We start from the raw sequence: 19,995 nt of genomic DNA, 5'->3' as shown, positions 1-19,995 counted from the left end.
GAATTAGTCCCTGAGGTGCGTCCCCTCCGTGAAAACCACCTTCCTCTAAAGGTTGTGGAGTATTCTGAACTACAGCGATAGCACTTTCAACGTCTTGAGTTTGTGCCTTTTGCAAATCACTGACATCAGGACCCTTTGTAATGAGTTCCTCCTCGTCATCCACACATGTCCTTACAGCATAAAACACTGATGGATCTGAAGAGGAAGTATCAGACAGGAAGTCAGTATCTACCTGGGGATGCTTAGAAGCACACTGATCTAATCTGTTTACCTCTGGTAGAATATCTGAACCTACTCTCATTATAGTTTCAGACTGTCCTGAGTTCATTTCTGTCGCATAGACATTTCCACCAGTATCTGCATTTTCTTCATCACTTGCTGTCTGTGCATTTTTTGACACAGAGATCTGTTCCATATCACTGACTGTGAAAATGTCCTCATGTTGCCTCTCTGGGGAAAGACTGTCTGTGCCCAACTCGACATCCTCTGCAGCACTGTGCTGTGACACATCTTCATCAGCCTGTACTGCTTCAGGAGAAACTCTGGTGGTAGTTAGAGTGTCGTACTCTGAATCTTCAACATCAGAGCACTTCAGATTGATAGCATTAGTTGCGATGATTTCATTGGAAACAACGTTTGACCGTGGAGCTCTCTCACCATTGTCAGAGCAGCTGGGCTCCGAGCCGACACTAAAATCACTTTCTGAGCGAAGCGCTGCTCGCTGAGGTAATGTGATTCTGCTGCCATCTTCTGTAATGCTGTTGTCATAGTTACCATTACCCCTGGACTCTGACATGATTGCGCTTTGGACCAAATCTCTCTGCAATGAGTAATCTATGCTTGGAGTTTGCTCGCAGTCGAAAGGTGACTGAACTGCACTTGTGTCATTCTCCGCTCTGCTTTCTTCACACAACACATCGCGGCGTGATGAGGACACGTCTAAGTCACTCTCACTAACCGTTTGATCAGCCACTTCATATCCGGCAATGAAATAATCATCATCTATGGGTGAGCTGTCAGATTTACAGTGATTAATAGGAGCGGCATATTGAGTGTGGCTTTTTGGATCAGTGCTGCTGCCCGAGGTTCTGTCACTCACGCTAGATGGTCTTGACTCTGTAGCTGGAGCAGCGTTTTCTATCACGCCAGCCTCATCTGTCGACATGTTATTGATCACACCCTGTGAGTCACTGCCTTCAGCCGGTAAACACGATCTGTCCATGTGATGAATACACTCTGCCGTAACTTGACTCCATGAGGCGGGTGAGATCATCAGAGACTTGTGACCCCTAACAGAGGGAGGAGAAGGATCTGGAGAATTACTCATCTCTCCTACATTTCCTGTCTCACAATCTACGTCTATTCCATTTTCACTCTCTTTCTCTTGGTTATCAGTCTCCTCATCGGTCAGATCAAGCACCATGACAGCAACATTTCTCTCAGTCTGCATGTCATCAGCTTCATTATTATTATTAATCAAATGCAGATTATGATCAGAGATGGAGAGAGTGCAGTTTTCTTCTGTGTTAACGCTGGTTTTAGGGTCTAAATCAACGCGTTCATCTTTAACTAATCCAGACTCATATGACTCACTGATACTAATGGTGCAAACAGACTTAGATAAGCTCTGCTGTTCCATTATATAAATATTTGAAGATGTGAATCCATCTGACACTGGCTGGTTTAAAACACACATTGTGTCCTCGTCATCATCTACAACGCTTCCCGTTTCATCCGACTGTAAGTCAAGCAGTTTCAGTGCTGTCGTATGGTCAACTAGGCCCAGACTGAGCGCTGCCTCCAGGTCATAACGCCTCCCAGAGGTGACATCTGAAATGCCTCCCTCCTCCATGTGCGCTTTCATAAGATGAACAGCATAGTCTTGCTCGTTTTCACCCTCCAAACCGTCCTCAGAGCATAAAAAATCATCTTGGGTAATATCTGTACCTTCTGATTCACTACAAAGTGACTCTCCGTGGTAGCATGGGAGTGAAGATGTTACTGAACACTCCGAGTCAAACGTCCTCGACGGTGAACCAACATCTGTTCTGTTTACTGGGTATAAAGTTTGAAGGACTGGAATAGTTGGAATATCGAGACCTTCACTATCAGCACCTCCATCATCAATTTGGAAACTATTTCCACAAATTCTCTCTGCATATTCATCTGATTTTGTCCATATTGTGTTGTTTTGACACATGGTTTCCTCGCCTACACCAGGCTCTGTGGTATCCATGTCAATGTCGTCATCGACTAGAAGTTCCTGCTTTAGAGCATCGTCATCTGCATATATTTTTTCATCGAAGCCAATTCTTCCATTGACCGAGGAAACAAAATTATGAGGATCAAATGTGTGTTGCGAGTATTTCATTAACTCCTCCTCCTCCGTTTCCTCATTTATGTGCAGCGGTGTCTCTAAATCGACCTCTTCTGTAAGGTCACCAACATTGAAAGTCAGAGAAGTTACATTTTTCTCAGTGTTTTCAGACAATATTGAATCGTCAAGAAAGATTTTGACCATTTTACTCAGCTGTCTATCGAGTATTAGGACTCGCTGTCCTGACTTGGGATCTATATAACTGTTCAACATTAGGTAGGAGATAAATAACAGCTTCGCCTCTGTGTGAGTGGGGATGTTATCAACTTGTAAGCAGTCTGCAGCATGATGGCATCCATCAACTGTGAGTGTTTTGTACATAAGCCAATTTGAAAACTTGTCGTTAAGTTGATCAACTTCAGGAAACACATCAGGAATTTCTACAGTTTTCAAAACCTCTGCTGTATAAGTGTCAATCCAACCACTCTGAATGGCGGAGGTGATGTCGACCACCTCTGAAATTTCTGGAATGTAAAAAGCTGCTATCTTTTCTCGATTACTAAACAGTGTGCTGGTGAACTCGTCAGTGGTGATTTGTTGGTCAATCTGGAATGAGGTAGACACAGTTTGGATGTCCCCAGAAGGAGGCAACACGAGTCCCATAAACTGCCTTTGATTTTCAAGCACAATGAGTGTGCTGCTGGAGCTCATCAAATCACATTGAACGGCTGCATCCACCTTTAAGCCTTCACTTATAACATCCTCCGACATCTCCAGTTCGCTTAAACCATCACACGAAAACCTCAAAGTGTTAACATCCCTCCCTGATGTCAGTGATTTATTTCTGCTGAGGCACTTTAATATCAGTCTATTGACCTCCTGCACAGGCTCTAGGTGTGACACATCTTCAGCAGCACTGGGGTTCATCGTATCCTGACAGGTCTTTTGCCTCTGAAGAATCTCTACATAGACAGAAGCGGGTATAAAACCACACTGAAAAGCCCTCTCCAGGGTCAGCGTGTCCCCTGTGTAGCACACATTCAATCCATCACTGTCTTGTTTGACATCGATCATCTTGATGATCGGATCTTCACACGTGGCCCCTTCCCTGGCTGCTGCTATGTCAGCGAGCGACACAGAGGAGACATGTGAACTCTGTATGTACTTGTTTTCTCCGTTCAAGTTTTGCAAGTGGTTCAGGGTGGATTTAAAAACAAGATCTTGTTTGGAGGCATCGTCCTGGTCCAAGTCAAACTGAAAGAGGTTAGAGGTCACAGGTCGGGCCCCTGATATCTGACCAATTAGGCCACTTATGGGTCCAACCCAAAGCCCTCCATCACTGGATTTAGAAGCCTAAAGAAAATGAAAATTTGACAAATTACTGACCTGATTTTAGCATCAAAATCTGTATTATCCAATGTTTCAAATTTGCAATTAAGTATTCAAAAGCAAGACAAAATGTTTACTCACCACCAGATAAATATGGGCATGTTAAAACATCATGTGCACAAGTGCAAGACTGCATCAGGGTTGCAACAGGAGAGCGACGGATAATACATATAAAGCTACCATGCACCTGGGAATGCAGTATCCAGCATCTTGCAAAAAGAGGGTAGTTAGTCACACCGCATACTGTACTGTAGGTAAAGGGTTATGTGTCATATCTGTTATCCTGTTGAAGCACATTGATATCGGTGAAATTTCAGATCGAAGCCAGGCGCAACTAAGCATGTTTACAGCATACTCAGATTTTCTGAGCTTCAATTGCATGAAGCTTTTGTTTTTTTGTCCCTAATGGAAGAGAATAAAAAGAGAGATGCAAACTGCTCATACTGTACTAAGGAGAAGAGGAAAAAGGTTAGTCATGCAGTTGAACATGAGGTGGTGCTGTTTTCTAACAGACACAAATGCAAACCACTCAATAGAAGAAACAGACTATTGTCAAACCTCTTCTGCAGAGGTGGTCTGATCTGAACAGTGCTGGGAGAGTTCACTGTAGGCCCGATTCAGCATCTTCAGCTGCTCCTGGGCCTTTTCTCTTTCCTCCTCTGTCATTCTGTAAGACAAAATACAAAGAATGAGGCTGAGACTTTAAACAGTGGACAAAGTATTGTGCATGTCGGTCACGGTAGCTCCACTTACTTGTCACTGTGTTTGGTCAGCATCATTTGCGTTGCTCTCAGTGCTTCTGCAATTTGTTCCTTCTTAGTGACCATTTCCTCGACTGACACCTAGAACATCACACAATGGCATATTAATACTTTATATGCAGTACAATGACTCTTCTTTACTTTTGTATGACTAATCTTTGAGTTGTTATTATAATACATACATTTAATATAATATATTATGGTCACCAATATGATTATAGTAAACAGGGACACAAAACACTCCAGTGACTAGATTGAATATAAATCCAAAACAATGCAATCCAATAGAAAACCATTGCATTAAATATGAACTTTAAAAGAATGTGTCAAAGTGATTAAACTGTTTGTCATTTTCGAGGCTGTAATTTGTGGTATTGTTGTATTTCACAGCATTGTGCATTATTTCACTCCCTTACATGGAGGGATGGAATATTGGAAACACTGAGAGATGGTTTCATAATTTGCAAAATAAATAAGGTCCAAAGCTGGCATTATTACATTGTAATTGTTTGAATTGGAAGTTTGAATTATATATTGTGCACATTTCATATATTAGATATATTGAATGGAGTGTGAACAATCTGGAATAATTGGCTGGATGCTTTAAAACTGTTTAAATAAGTTTAGCTCAAATTTATTTACTGATCTGAACAGAAATGTAAAACAACCTCTTCATACCGTAAGTCATTATTATTAGTATTATTATTATTATTATTATTATTATATTATTAATAATAATAATAATAATAATAATAAGCAACCTGTAAAACAAGTCAATGCTCAAATGTTTGGCAAGTTACTATAGTATATGTGTAATGATAGACTTAACTGCTGTAATGTATCGGTCTATTCTCTTTTCTATTCTATTACATTGGATATAATAAACTCTTTCAAACCTTCAAAGACAGCCATCCCTTCAGGATCACTAAACTACTTCTCAGCACTTTTCTGTTATAATTACAATGCTAGTGAGATATACAGTTCACATAAGGGAAAATTCAAATTCCACTTGAATAATGTCAGCTTTGGACCGTATACAGTATAATGCATGTTTTCTTGGACACAGAGGGACACACATTCAGAAATGTATTTTGATATTTCAATTACACGTTGGGCTGATATAATATATTAGTCACTGAAGTTGTCATGTGGGGTGAGTGCTTGTGCAACTTTTGATGTTATTGAATTTGTTGGAGGTGATTGAAATAATCAAATATATTATGAAATCCATAAAAGTATCAATCTTTTTATGTACAGGGGATATGATAAAGTAATTACAACCACTATAGTGTAACATATATGGAATACATGAATCATAAAGTAAACAGTGTGTTTTTATTAGAAATCATACACTGTGACAGCTGCAATATCATTTTGATTAGAAAAATACTTGTCACCGTTAAACCAAAGCATTCTCTCATGTACAGCAAATGTTTGGCAGGGTTTTAAAACAGGACACACCAGAAAACACCAAAACCAATACACATTATTTACCTGGGGCCTATTAGAAGCGTCTGTGTTGGCATTGCTATCTTGCAAAGCATTCCCATCATTGTTCGGGGTCTGATTCACATTGGACATCCAGTGCAATAGTTTGCTAACTTTATCACCATGCTCTCTCTTCTCCTCATCAACAGATCTCTACAATTAAAACAGATGGGGGTTTTGACAAGATTGTTAACTTTGTCACAAAGAAATAAACAAAAACACTGGAGGGCGAATCCTAAAAAGGGAGGTGCATTGCCAAAATACATTTACAAGACTAAAAACACCTAGGATTAAGAACAATTGTTAGTTGCATCAACCACTGTAGTAAAATATGTGTGTATACCAAAAATAGCAAAGTCAAGGTAACACCAAACAGTGCAGCTTTGGCTTTTATGCTATGGACAAGCATACATTTACAAATGTTTATTACTTATATGCACAAACATAATGAAATGTTGATTTGGCTCCATAACCATGAATTTTTGTAGCCTCCAGCAACCTTAACCCCGTGTGGCAGTCGTACACACTTCTTTCAAGTGCCTCCCTGAACGTTATTCTTCTCTTGGTCTTTGGACAGGTGAGGCTTTTAGTGTGGAACACCTCATCTTTGAGAACTGAGGCAGTACCTTTGTCAACAAGGCCGCTCTGAATGACTTCCTCGAGGGAGACTCTGTCATGTGTGTCAGGGTTTATCAATCCTCCAGTCAGGAGCTGGAATTCGATGCAGCGGAGACTGGCATCCTTTGGGAGGAGATTTTCCTGAACAGCCTGGGTGATAAACAAAGTCTTTGAAGTCTTGGGGTGAACGATGCCATTAAATGCCTGCTCAAACTGTTGGAGCTGATGATTCAATGCCTCATCCAGAAGACCTCTTTTGAGAGCCTCCGAGAGATTTACTTTCTCCCCTGAAGAGGGGTCGCAAATACCTCCAGTGCAGGCTTGGGCCTCCAACAGCCTCGAGGCAGTGGCTCTATCAGTAAAGCCCTGTTGAAAACCCTGAAGCACTGACAGCCTCTTCCTCCGAGTGACGTCCCAGAGACCAGCAATGGGGCTGTTAATATCTTCTACGACCACCATTCTTGAAAATATGATGTCGGCAATCTCGTAGATGCTCAGAAGCCCACTGTGATAGCTTTCAAGCTCACATATTTCAAGAAACCTCTGACTCAGAGCGGACTCTAGACACAGTTGTCGGCCACTTTTGACATCAGTAATGATGTGAAGTTGGCTTCCATTGGCGTCAGTTACGGAAGTTTCCTGCCATTCACTTTCCTGCTGTGACAGAAACAGATAGGTCCTCTTGTCAATGTGTCTCCCCTTGAATGCTTCATACGCTGACATTTCGATGCCACAGCTGCTGCTGACAACAGACACACTATGAGTACTCGTAGGAGAGTTGTTTGTGAGATGTTTCTCACCAAATGGGAAGAGAAACACGCCACCATCGATGTCATAAAGGCACGTCTTCAGTATTTCAGAGTAGTATGCTTTCTGTCCACTGTCAGGGTTGTGGAAACCTTTGGGGTTACAGACTGGATCGTACAGACTCTGTAGAGTCTCTTTGTTCAAAAGACCCTGATCAATGGCAATGCTAGCTGGCACCCTGACACTAATCTCTGGGTTGATCAGTCCACCAGTGGCCATCTGGACCTCAAGGATCTTCTTGCCTTTGTATCTATCGAGAATCCTTTCCTCCATTGCCTGAAACACAGACAACTTTTTGCCAGCATGGATGTAGCCACTAACAGCTTTCTGAGCTTCTATCAATTTATCTTTCAGGCCTGTCTCTATAATACCTCTCTCCAGAGCTTCAGCAACTGAGTGCGTTTGCCCTGTGGACAAATCTGTAAGGCTTCCGGTTGCAGCCTGAGCCTCCAGGAACTCAAGAGCGTACGTCTTTGCTAAGAAGCCCTTCTCAGCAGCTTCTAGGAAGGATATCTTCTTCTTACTTGACTCCACATAAATTCCAGCAATAGAAGTTGGTTTGCCGGCATATAGAGCGAGCGATGCTTGCAGCTCTTCCATTGTGATCAGACCCATCTCAAACTTCGGCAAAACATCTTCGTCCAATAGCTTGAACTTGATTAAGTTTTGAATACTTGTGCTGCCTTTGAGATCTGGGAGGTTTTGGGAAGTTGAATACAGTTTTCCCTCACCATCTGATGTGTTTACAGTTTCACATGCTTGTTTGATCTGATATGTTCTTGTCTTGGTGATGCTGTGTGTTTCATTTGGCCGTTGGTCTGTTAGTCCACACAGTGCCATGTATCCATGTGTTGTCACAGTCATGGGTTCATCAGCTTTGATTTGGCTCTTATTGGCCACATATTGCATGTCTTTCTGTACAAGAGTGGGACTTTGATAAGTAGAGTAATTCAAGGTTTTCTTTGTGGATGAATCATGAAGACTTTGGCTGAGAGTGACTTCCATTTTATCTTGTTCCAGTCCTTTAAGAATATTTTCTTTCTCCACTGTTGCCAGCTGTAGATGCGACATTGGAAGAAGTTATAAACGACTGCAGTTCACTGTTACAGATAACTACAATTGTTAAATAGATAGTTTAATAAGTAGCAAACAATAAACACTTAGTAAAACTGTATTACATTTAAATATACTTTATTTCTTATCAAAATGTATATTCTCCTGAACTAACTTCATCCTTACCTCGGAGGAAACTTTCATTTTGAGAAACTCGTCCTCCAGGCTGTATTTTGCACTTTCATACGAGGGCACCATCTTCTGCCTATGTTCTGTCCTCAACGAAGCAGCCTCGTTGTCTTTCACATAGTGACGACTGGTTTTAAGAACTTCCTGTTTGTTTATCCCGTAGTTTTCAGCCTTCATCCTGACCCCGAGCGTCAAAAGCTTTTCCTGAAGACTTTTAACCTCTTTGACGTACGACTCGATTTGTTCCCGAAGAGATCTCGCTTCATTTTCCTTCAGCGTCAGTTTCCACTCACTATCTGTCACCTTAGCTGACTCATTGGACTGTTCATTGCAAAGGCTTTGTAAAGCGCTTACTTTTGAGGTGAGTTTAAGTCTGTCATCCTCAAGTTTGACAGTTTGTGATTTTGCCTTTAAGAGGTCATTTTCAAGCGTTGTTCTTTCCTGCTGCAGTTTGTCCATTTTGATCTGCATTTTCAGCAGTTGGTCCGATTGGTGCTTTGTTTCCACGGTGGTTTGATGCACTGATTTTATCTGTTTGACGTCTTGTTTGAAATACTTGTTTAACATCTCTGCTAAGCCTGCGCTATGTTTTGACTTCCCACTTTCACTTGTGATTTCAGACTGAAGTAAAATTAGTTTTTTCTCTATTTCAGTCTGCACTAGCAACAACTGCCTCTCATAGCCCTCTTTCTGAAGTTCTAGTTTACTTTTCAACTCCTCTAGCATTTTCGTGCACTTATTGAGTTGTTCTTCCATCTGCTGGGACTTCAGCTGAAGGACGGAGTTTTCTTTTTGCTTTTGTTCAGCTTCTTTTTGGGCATGCTGTAGATTTTCTTTCAGCATTCTGACTTCAGATCTAAATGAGATGCTTTTCTGAAGCTCCTCAGCTTTCTCCCTCTTAAGGATTGTATGTTCATGCTGCAGATTCGATCGGGATTTGTCAGAACTCGACATTACTTCTTTCATTGTTACTTTATTTTTCTGAAGCTCAGTCTCCATCTGCAATATTTTGGATTCTTTGACTTTTCTTTCTCTGGTCTCCTTCAACAAATCATCTTTAGTTCTTTGTAGGGAAGAGCTGAGCTCTGAGAGTTTAACATTCAAGTTCTCTACATTTCTGTCTGCTGCTCTCTTGTCGTTCTGAAGGTTATACATCTCCTGCTTTAGGTTTTCTGTCATTTTCTCTGAGCTACTGGTTAACCCTGTAATACTGTGCTTATGTTTGAAAAGCTCGTCTTCTAATGCTTTAACTTTATTAAGATGTTTTTGACTCTCTGCAGATTCTTTTTGCAATTCTACATTTCTGTTCTTTAGCAGAATGTTCAAATCATTAAATTCAGCATTTTGCATGTGGATCTCTTGATTTGTAGAATTCTTCTCGGCAAACACCGACTTCACTTCTGACTTCAGAGTTGTTATTTCTTTCTCATAATTGGCCATTTTTGAATTAAGTGTTTGGATTTTCTGCTGCAGTTCAGTCGTTTTCCTTACCTCCTCACTGTAATCCTGCAGTTTCATTTGAAGGTCATGGGAGGTCTGAGATTTCCTATTTAGCTCCTCTTCAATAATTCTAACCTGTGATTTTGTGCCCTCTGCCTGAAACTTGAAGATTTTAATTTGCTGATCCTTGTTGTCAATTTCCATTGTCACCTGATCGAGATTAGCTCTTACGTTCTTTAGATTTTTTTCCATCTCCATATTTATTTGTATTAACTCATCTACCCTTTTCTGCAATAGAGAAGCAACTAATTCACTTTTCTGAAGTTCTGCTTCGAGGTTTTTACACTGGAGCTGCGACGCCTGCTCAGATCTCTTCACTAATTTGTTGTCTTCCTTAACTGTTTGAAGCTGCTGTGTCCAGCTCTCTATCTCTCTCTTGAAAGACTTGATCTTTTGTTCAGAAAATGATCTGTCTTTTTCTAATGACTCTGTTTGCATCTGAAGACCTCTAATATCACTGTCAGATGAGACATGTATCCTTGTCAGCTCATTGCATTTGAACTTCAGTTGATCTACTACTGCCTGCTTGGAAGATACCTCTTCTTCTAAGTTGTTAATCTTGTGAATATTTTCCTGCTCCGTGGAGCTTTTCTTATGCAGATCTCCTTGGGTGATCTTCAACTGCTCTTTAAGGCCTTCAACTTCGGTGCTTTGGAAAAAGGCATTTTGTTCCAATGAAGATTTTGCTCTCTGGAGTGATCTGATTTCCCCTTGAAGCTCATTGGTGGATTTCCTCATGTACAGTGCTTCCTGTTGAAGATCCTCTGATTTCTGTCTCATGTTGATCCTCTCAGTTTCCATGTCCATCTGAAGTTTCTTCAGTCTATTATTGCTGTCATCCAACAGCTTTTTATAACTTTGAGCTTTCTCCTCAGCCACTTCTGCTCTTTTCTGGATCAGGACTAGTTCCTCTACTTTCTGCTGCAGGACATCTGCCATCCTGCTGTCATTTTCTCTGACGACAGATGATTCAGGCTCAACATCGACTGCCGGCTGACTGTCTGATGCCAAAGGCTGCTGAGCCAGATCATCTTCTTTAGCATGGACTTGATTTTGCACCTGTTCCTCAATACCTTCCTCCAAGATTATTTTTCTCTGAAGTTTGGGGCTCTGTTTCTTAAGATCTTGATCATCATTAGTTTTCTTTAGGAGGTCATCTAGTTTCTTCTGAGCCAAAGACCACTTGGCCTCTGACTGCTCAATTAACTGTTTTGTGTGACTTAATTCCTGCTCACTGGCAGCTTTGTCTTTTACCGCTATTTCTAACTTGCTGCAATGCTGATTAACGTCATGCTCCAGCTGTGATTTCTGAAAGGTTAGATCATCAATTGTCTTCTGTTGAGTCTGTACTTCTCCTTCAAACTTTTCCAGCTGTGCTTCTCTTGCCACCAGCAAAGCCTCCTGTTCCTGGGCCCGTTGCTTAAGTTGGCTAATCTCTACTTCCCCTGCAGCTTTTTGGAGCTCCACGCTCTCTGTCCTTTTTGTATTCTCTGCAATCTCAAAAGCCTTTTTGCTCTATAAATGCAAAAGAATAAGTCATCCACTGTTTTGTGTTTAATAAGATATTGTAGAATAAATTGCATGATTATTGTACTTCTTGCCAGAGTGCTGCAGCCATATTAAACAATCTCTCCAGGAATTTGCAATTTCAAGACTTGCTTGACTTTTTAGTTGGTTAGCCAGAACTATTGTAGATGGTTAAAAACCACATTTAACAACAAGATGTTAGATTTATTTAAGATTATCTTAATAGCACTGATGTTATCACTGCACCTTTGGCAGCATTACAAAATTCTACATAAACTCCTGGAGAGGCTTTATTTCCCACAGTAAGGCTGAATAAGAAAGAATATCTGCCAAAGAATAAAAAAGCTCTCTCCTCCCAGCAGGTCACCGTCACCAGCAATAAGGACTTCTCGTACATGCAGACATGCACCGCATCCACACAGTTTGTTTGCTTCTTTTTGAAAATGAAGCAAATGTCTTTACTTGTGATGAGCTGAACATATATGAAGAGAAACAACCCTCGGTGGAAATCAAGAACTCAAGGGGAATACAGAGTTTGTTACATTATTTCATGATTCACTACTTCTCAGTGAGGCAGTGAAATATGTTGATGCAAAACAGAAGACCAAGGAATCATGCAAAGATAAGAAGGTAAAGCTAAACAGGTATAGAAAGTTTAGGCGTCCACATAGCCCCAAAAGTCTAAAATGTGCTGCATAAGCTCCTGTAAATGCAGAAAGCCAGGAAGTATTGAACATATGGATCTCTCACCTCCTCGTCTTCAGTTCTCTTCAGTGTTTCACTGGCAAACTTCACATACTGAGTCATGAGAGTCACAAGAGCAGTGTAGCGGGTTCGGAGATCCATAAACTGTGAAATTAAGAAAAACAAGTGTTTTATTGAGATATAGTCTGCAGAGAGCACACATTTCTGTCCTACCAAAGTTAAATAATAGTTTACCTCCTGCTGAATGGCATCAGAACAGCTCTGCATCTTCCGTTTCTTGAGAGGGGATTTGTGTTGGGAGTCGACCATCGCTCTGAACGTCATCAGCTGAAGTTCATAATCCTAAAAACAGATTTATCTGGATGTTGACAACATTGTTTCTTTCTAACCTACAACAATGCCCAAGATCATATCTTGGGCATTGCCCAGCTGCCAAATTCATAAATCAGAGAAATGAAACTAAGATCAATTAGCTCACCTTAATGGCGGATGAGTACTGCTCTGAGTACTTCTGACACTCATCAATTCTGCCCTGTTTTTGTTCAATTTCAGCAACAAGGACCTGAAAAACACAGACATTTCATATATATATATATATATATATATATATATATATATATATATATATGTCTTTATCCTATTGTGAATAAGTTAACTCTTGTACTACCTTCTGTTTGTTTAACAGCTCAGCCAGTGCCTTGCTATCTTCTGGTTTGTTTTCTTGGGCGTTTAGCTGCGCTGCTTCCATTTCTCTAACCCATTCATCAAGACTACTGTAGGAGTCTCTGTAGTGTTTCAGAGATTTGCCGATACCATCCAGGTCCCGAAGCCTGAAATCAAACGAGTAACGTCAACGATCAATGCTTACACTTTACATTCGTAAATGGCTCGTTATAGAAGTAATTATCACTAACCTGCTATCAATCTGGGAGTGAATGTTCTGCCATCTCTCGCTCAGCTGATCAGCTTTCTCCTTGTGCCAGTCGAGGTCAAAGTCACGCTCGTTATGGGCCTTAAACATGCGGTCGCTGATGACGCGCGCTTTCTGCAGCTCATCCTCCATGTCATGGAACACCTCCTGCTTCTCGTCAATCTCTGTCCGCCATTGCTAGGATCATAAGGAGGAGTGGTTACTCAAAATTGAATTAAAAGCGCTGCCAATGTTGGTGAAATGTTGAATCAAACGGTGCATTTACCTTAAGTGTTGAAATGACTGTCTCGATGGACTTGACGTCAGAGTTCATGGCATCTTCCTCATAGAGTTTGGATTCGTAGGCCTTAACAAGCGTCTCTGCACTCTGGCTGTGCCTCACCACTAAGCTCACCTTCTTCAGTCTGCAACACAGGGAAACATGCTTTTAATTCAGGTACTTTTAATGCAATTATATTACTAGTAAAATATCTAAATGCCACCATGACTACTTCTAGATAATGGCAACTTACTTGTCCATATAAATGGAAGACATGGAGTACACTTGGCTCATGCTCTGAACGAGGACGGTGAGTTCAGAGGAAAGCGTCGGCACAGAAGGAGAACCTGCAGCCTGTCTGATGAACAGCTCACACTTCTCCTTCATAACGTCAAGGTCCTCCTTCAGTTTATTCAACTCCGCTGTCTTCTTCTGCAAGGTGGCATGTAGGAAATCAGTAAACACCAGTAAATTCTTGAATATGTGAAACGATTATTGATAGGCAGACGTGTACCTCATGTTCTGTGATGCGCTGCAGACTCTGCTCCAGGTCGTCCCTCTCCAGCGGTGTGCGGAGTTGCCTGATCAGATGTTCTTCATGGGCCTCCAGATGCATCCGGAAGTTGCGTATCTCTGAGATGTAATGATTGTACACCGACTCCTCGTGTTCCTCTGTTCATCAGAAAAATATAATGGGTACAAATAATCACAAGAAGAATAAAATATGTTCTACAAAACTGTTCTGTTGTATTTAATTAAAACCTTCTTTTTTTTTAAAGCCATTGTAAACATTGGCTTAAATTTTAAAAAGAACAACTATTTTATGGGCAATACCATATTAATTTAACAACGTTAACAATGTTAAACCTACATGTAGTCTCACACACACTAACCGAGAGCACACAAAAGCACCTCTAGGTGGCATCATTATCAAAGTATAAGGCTGAGTAAGACCTAACTAAATCCATGACACTGCTAAAGTGAAGTCATATACAAGATAGGAAAATGTTTTTTAATAAGATGAGAACTTATTCTATAAAACGGGAAAGGGCATATATGTATATGTCTTTGTATACAAATTTGTTTCCTTTATAACATCACAACATTGTGTATTTTTCATAACTACATATTAACATCATCCCAGTGTTTGCTTTTCATTCACAGCAGAGCCAACAATCTCTTTAGAAACTCTAGAAAACATCATTCCAAAAGGCATTCATTTAAGGTTTAAAGGCTTAAAGAGCCATGTGTTTCCCTCGCGTTCAATGTACACCAGCAGCTCCTTGCTGGGAGGGACATAAAGGGAGTCTGAGCCTTGCCTCTTTCTGCAGATCTGAGTAGTTCCTGGTAGTACTCCTTGCAGGCCGCAACGTCTCTTTCTAGCTGGGCACAGTCTGCCACTGTGAAGACCTCAGACTCCTCGCGGTCTTCCAGGAACTCGTCGAAGTGGGACTGCAGGTTGCTCAAGACCTGCTGATGCTCACCTGGTAACATGGTCTTTATCTGCAGAGAAAGAAAAGTGGGAATGAGACAAACCTGCAATTTGCATAAATTGCCTGATTATCATAAATGATCATGAGCTGGTGTTTAAAAGTTTGATGGATAAAAAGGAAAAACATAAAAACATACTGAGGCCACATTCCAGTTGTGGATGGCTCTTATATCAGCCATTAGATAATGCCAAGACACCACACTCTTCATGTTGATGTGTGAGTGGTGCCAGAGTGCCAGGACATTCTGGTATAACTGCTCAGTTCTGCAGGAAAAGCAAGAGGCATAAATCATTTATCTCACCAAAGTCAGGTCACAAGAGCTTATGCATTCCGTAACAGTCCTTTGAACTCAAGAATAAACTATATTTAGAATGACGGGACACATAAAGCGTAGCATCTCACCTGGAAACCATATCAACAGCCTCTTTGTTGGGTGGAGGCACAGTGAAACAGACAGAGGGCACCATGGCCTCGTTCCCTGCTGTGTTGATGACTTTCCACTTGGCCCGGTGAGAGTTACTGGCCAACACACACTCATCCTCTTTATAAATGGTAATCTGAGAGAGTCGTGAGAAAGACACAGCATGGATTTACGATAAGGATTGAAAATGAACAGATGATATGCGGTGTGATATGGCGTAGAGGGCCTCTGCATACCTCTATCTGACGATAATCACAGATGGCTTTGACAGGGATGGAGGATCTCATGGGGCTTTCAGGGTTCCTGGGCCTGAGCTGCACAATATTCTTGGCCCTGCCCACTAACCCAGCTACAGTGCTGCGGTACTGAAGAAGCTGCTCTTTCTCATCCTAGGGACACACCGTACCAAAGAAAAAAAAGTTATTTTCTTTATTTTTATTTGCAAACTATCTCAACATGAACACACACTTCATTTATTTCCATCAGTTTACCATGGACTCCTGAATGAGATCCTCCAGCCTGTGTAGGCTGCTTGTTCGATCACAGCTGTATTTTCTCTTAATGGCATCCTGCAGGCTCTTAAGGTAGTCCAGGGACTCTTTGGCATCACTGAAAAACTGCACAGGGGGGAAATAATGAGGAATAACTGGAAGAGAAAAAACAAATGCACTTCGCTATATTGACTGAGAAATAGGCAGCGACTCACCTCAAAATAAACAGCGTTCTCTTTGAGATGCTGTTCTACACATGAGCAGAGCTGTAAGATCCAGCTCCACTGTGTCTGCATGGCAGCCTTGTATGCCTGGAAGGGAGACAACACAGAAATAAGACACAACATCCAGGTGTAATAGCAGGAAAAGACTTCACAATCTCTTAATCATTGCGGGAGCGGTATGCAGGGTGGAGACGCTACTGACATACTGACCGCAGAGCTGAGTATGCAGAACAAAATAAACCACACAGGGCTTACTTCTATAGTGAGCCTCGCAGGGTGGTTCTTGTGCATAAGACGTTCTGCCTTGTCCTGCACAGACTTGATCACTTCCTCCTTTTCATCCAGCTCCCTCATCAGGTCCTGTTTAAAGACATTAAGCTGAGTATCTCTGGCATCCAGCCGTGGCAAAGACCCAGTCACTCCATCCTCTAACACAATCCCATATCCTGTCTCACAGAGCTGAGCATGAAGTTAATAGTTCAAACAACAATACACAAATCCCTTCACTGGGATTATTGTTTTATCAAATGAATGCAGCTGTCACATAGCCAAACCTATACACCCAACAGAGCTGTCTGAACAAGCCACAGTTTAAAAACAATACATGCACAACATACAGCATGGTAGTCTCGTTTCTTGGAGATGTTGCCGTTACGATCACTCCAGTCAAATGCAACTTCCTCCTCCTCCTTCTCATTCAGCCAGATGAGCTCCTGAGTTGCCTTCGACACAAAGTCATGCAGGCTTTCCAGGTGGCTTTGTCGCTCTCTTGAACAGCTCTGAAAGGAGCAAAACACGCACATAAATAACTTCTAGCATTTGTAGCGGCACAAGTTTTAGATTATGACTGTTGAACAGATCACTTACCAACAGCCTTTCATACTGCTTCTCCAGTTTGTTCAGTTTGTCTGAATATGTTAGTTTCAGGGGTATGTTCATCTGAATCTGAGAAATGTAAAACATGTTTTAGCTAGTTTCTTTCCTCTCCAGAAACTAAGAGTTAGGTTCAGGGTAACATTATGTAGGATTGTTGAAGTGTGCACTTAGTTTATAAGAAAGACAGAGATACATTTCAGAACGCTTACCTCACTCAGTTTGGCGTCTTTAAGACTCATTTGAAATTCTTCAATGGCTCTGTGTACACTTTTGTGGTTCTCTAAATGCATTTCCACACTTGGCAAATCAGATCCCCACTCTGAACGATCCAACTGCAACTTTAATGCAGAAAAAATACATACGTGTTATTTTAGGTGTGCACAAATAAAGCCATGGTACATTAAAAACAAAACTGACTGACTACTCACCTGCATCTCTTCCACCCAGCTCATGAGGTCCTGAACAAATTTCATGTTGACCTCCTCTTCTGTCATGTTGGGGTCTGCCAGTGAGGATTTCTGTAAGGGCTTGCGGATCTGCATGTGTTTCAAATGCCTGAGACTGCCTGGGTCCATGCCGCCACCACTCCCCATGTAGCTCTGGACTGAAGCAGGCTGCAGGCCGGGGGTCAAGGCAGGGGTAAAGGACGGGGTCAGGCACGGTGTAAGGCTGGAGGTGAATGTGGACCCAGGGGTACCTAACCCCCCCGGGGTGAGTGCAGGAGTAAGGGCTGATGTCAGACTTGTGTTGATGTTCTGAGAGAAGCCAGAGTTCAGGCTTTGTGTGATGCCGGAAATCATCATTTTGGTTTGTTCTGTGGTCAGCGTGCGACCTTTGCTGTACACAGAAGAACACTCGGACCTCAGGGCAAGAAGTTCATCCCGGAGTTTTGACACCCTGCATTCAAAAAGGAACAACAATATGAGATGTCTTCACATGTGCGAGATGATTCAGTGTGTTGTCGTTTGCAAGAGGATATACTTTGTACCTTTGGACAAGTTGATCTGCAAAGGGGAATTTCCCATCCAGAAGAATTTGGATGTCCACCACTTGTTGCCTGAGAATGTTCTCACACTCCAAGAGGTAGCCAGCGATCTCAGCTTCATTTAGGAACTGGATACCAGACTCGAGACGTTTTGCATCCTTAGCAGAGGAAAAAAAGAGGTTCAAAACTCAAGACAAAAGAATGTAGGCTACACATCAATGTTAATTTATCACAACTTACATCAAGTAAAACAGAAATTGCACAAAACTTACAGACTGCAAGCCGATTCTTGCCAACGCCAGCTTGTCTTCTCCGTTAACACAGTCCCGCTGGACCCTGTTGGCAATCTGCTGCAACATCTCAAGCCTACACACACAAAAATATTCAATAGTTAGTTTACAGTTTAACAAAAACAAAACAAATCTACACACTGCGCACTGTAACCTCACCTGGATCCATAGGCAATGCTGTTATTGAGAAAGACCGAGCTGTTCATTTGTAACGGTTCAGAGTAGGCGGTGTCATTGGAGCCGAAGCTGGTGAAGCTACTGTTGCTAACAGACGAGATCCCACTCAAATATGCCATCTTACTTTAGCTGGTAAACCGCTGCTGCTATTCCCAGCCACTCAAACAATCAGCGCTACATTTCTCATCCTAGTCGTCCCTCTGAAAGGATCCCAGCCTCGACCTGTCCTTGACAGTTTGACGGTGAGCATTCGCAGACCTAACTGATGAAGCGGCTTTCAACTCATTCATATTTATAGTGCCAGAGCCAGGTGCAGAGCGCGTCTCCCTCCCTGAAATATTGTGCTGCCTTAAGGGGATGAAAATTAAATAGCAGGTTGAGACAGTACGCCTTTATACCAACGGAGACTGCATGAGCTGCTGTGATTGCTTTTTCTGCCAGTTTTCACCACACCCAACATTAATACGATAAATATGTTTTGTGTTTATAGACAAGGAAGGCAGGGATATAGATTTGAACTTGTCTAAACTATTGTCAACAGAGAACTTCAAGTATTTGGACTTGACATTGAGTTTCCATAGAAATAGGATCTACTCTGCAAACAAACATGGATGGAAACAGAGCACCAGCTAGAGCTCAACAACGTGACTGAGCTTGTAATAAGAAAGCAGCCACTCTTCGTGTTCTAAGTATTTGCAAATGCCTGCCTTTGCCTTTTTTAAAGTAACTAGATCAGTCATTATTTTGTTCCTGAACGGAAAGCACCTCGTTTTTTTCCCACTATTCTATGACACAGGATTAATTTGTTTGCTGCTTATTTTTGCAAATCACTTGATCATCTGAGCGGAACACAACACAACCGTATTATATGCAAACAGTGCACTGTGGCCGCAGTATGATATGAAATCATATCGTAGTGTGCAGCGGTTTAGTGTGGGGATTTGTACTTTTATAAGGATAATCAATCTCTGACATAAACACTGACCTCAGTGCAGCAGAGACATTAGTGGGCTTGCAATATGATGCTGCAGCACACTGCCTACATCAACCTCAGGAAATGTTATGCTGACTCATGTAGCATCTTTGCTCCTTTTTCTAAACGCTTTTCACTCGACGACAATAATGTTTCAAATCCTTGTATGTCGCCTCAAACAGTTACACATTTTGTCATATTAAAACACCAGCTGTGTGTGTTAGTTAAATGGAGACTTTTGGCCGAAAGGAACTCATCATTTTAGGTTATAAAGACTATAAAGATAAGACCTTTAAATCACATCATGTTAGGCCTGCAAACATAAATTATTAATGCATACCTTTCCACCTCAGGCCTCAGGCTCTTCTCTCTTTCCAGCATGGCAACAATTAATTTACCCCATTCCTTCTCCACATCATTAGGGTGATGACCCTGGGGTAACTGAATACGTCCAAACTCGATCCACATCTGTCAGATACGCCACAAAAACAGACTTGTTATAATAGCTACAGTGCGTAACG

General features: G+C 41.6%; 1 protein-coding gene across 1 annotated transcript in view; it reads right to left on the bottom strand.

The window, feature by feature from the left end:
• The window catches only part of dst (dystonin), a 93,117-nt gene that overhangs the window by 45,594 nt on the left and 27,528 nt on the right, over window positions 1–19,995 (bottom strand). Inside the window, 26 exon segments of the mRNA XM_029449250.1 lie at window positions 2–3,670; window positions 4,265–4,373; window positions 4,460–4,548; window positions 5,962–6,108; window positions 12,400–12,498; window positions 12,589–12,696; window positions 12,833–12,916; window positions 13,022–13,184; window positions 13,269–13,462; window positions 13,551–13,689; window positions 13,798–13,976; window positions 14,059–14,216; window positions 14,864–15,047; window positions 15,174–15,300; window positions 15,440–15,594; window positions 15,695–15,847; window positions 15,950–16,075; window positions 16,165–16,260; window positions 16,429–16,533; window positions 16,791–16,952; window positions 17,041–17,118; window positions 17,259–17,387; window positions 17,478–17,946; window positions 18,038–18,192; window positions 18,307–18,400; window positions 19,815–19,942. Coding sequence (XP_029305110.1) covers window positions 2–3,670; window positions 4,265–4,373; window positions 4,460–4,548; window positions 5,962–6,108; window positions 12,400–12,498; window positions 12,589–12,696; window positions 12,833–12,916; window positions 13,022–13,184; window positions 13,269–13,462; window positions 13,551–13,689; window positions 13,798–13,976; window positions 14,059–14,216; window positions 14,864–15,047; window positions 15,174–15,300; window positions 15,440–15,594; window positions 15,695–15,847; window positions 15,950–16,075; window positions 16,165–16,260; window positions 16,429–16,533; window positions 16,791–16,952; window positions 17,041–17,118; window positions 17,259–17,387; window positions 17,478–17,946; window positions 18,038–18,192; window positions 18,307–18,400; window positions 19,815–19,942 — 7,299 coding nt within the window.

Source organism: Cottoperca gobio, chromosome 15 (assembly GCF_900634415.1).
Source record: "Cottoperca gobio chromosome 15, fCotGob3.1, whole genome shotgun sequence".
Classification (NCBI taxonomy): Eukaryota; Metazoa; Chordata; class Actinopteri; order Perciformes; family Bovichtidae; genus Cottoperca; species Cottoperca gobio.
This window is presented reverse-complemented; position numbering and strand designations above follow the sequence as displayed.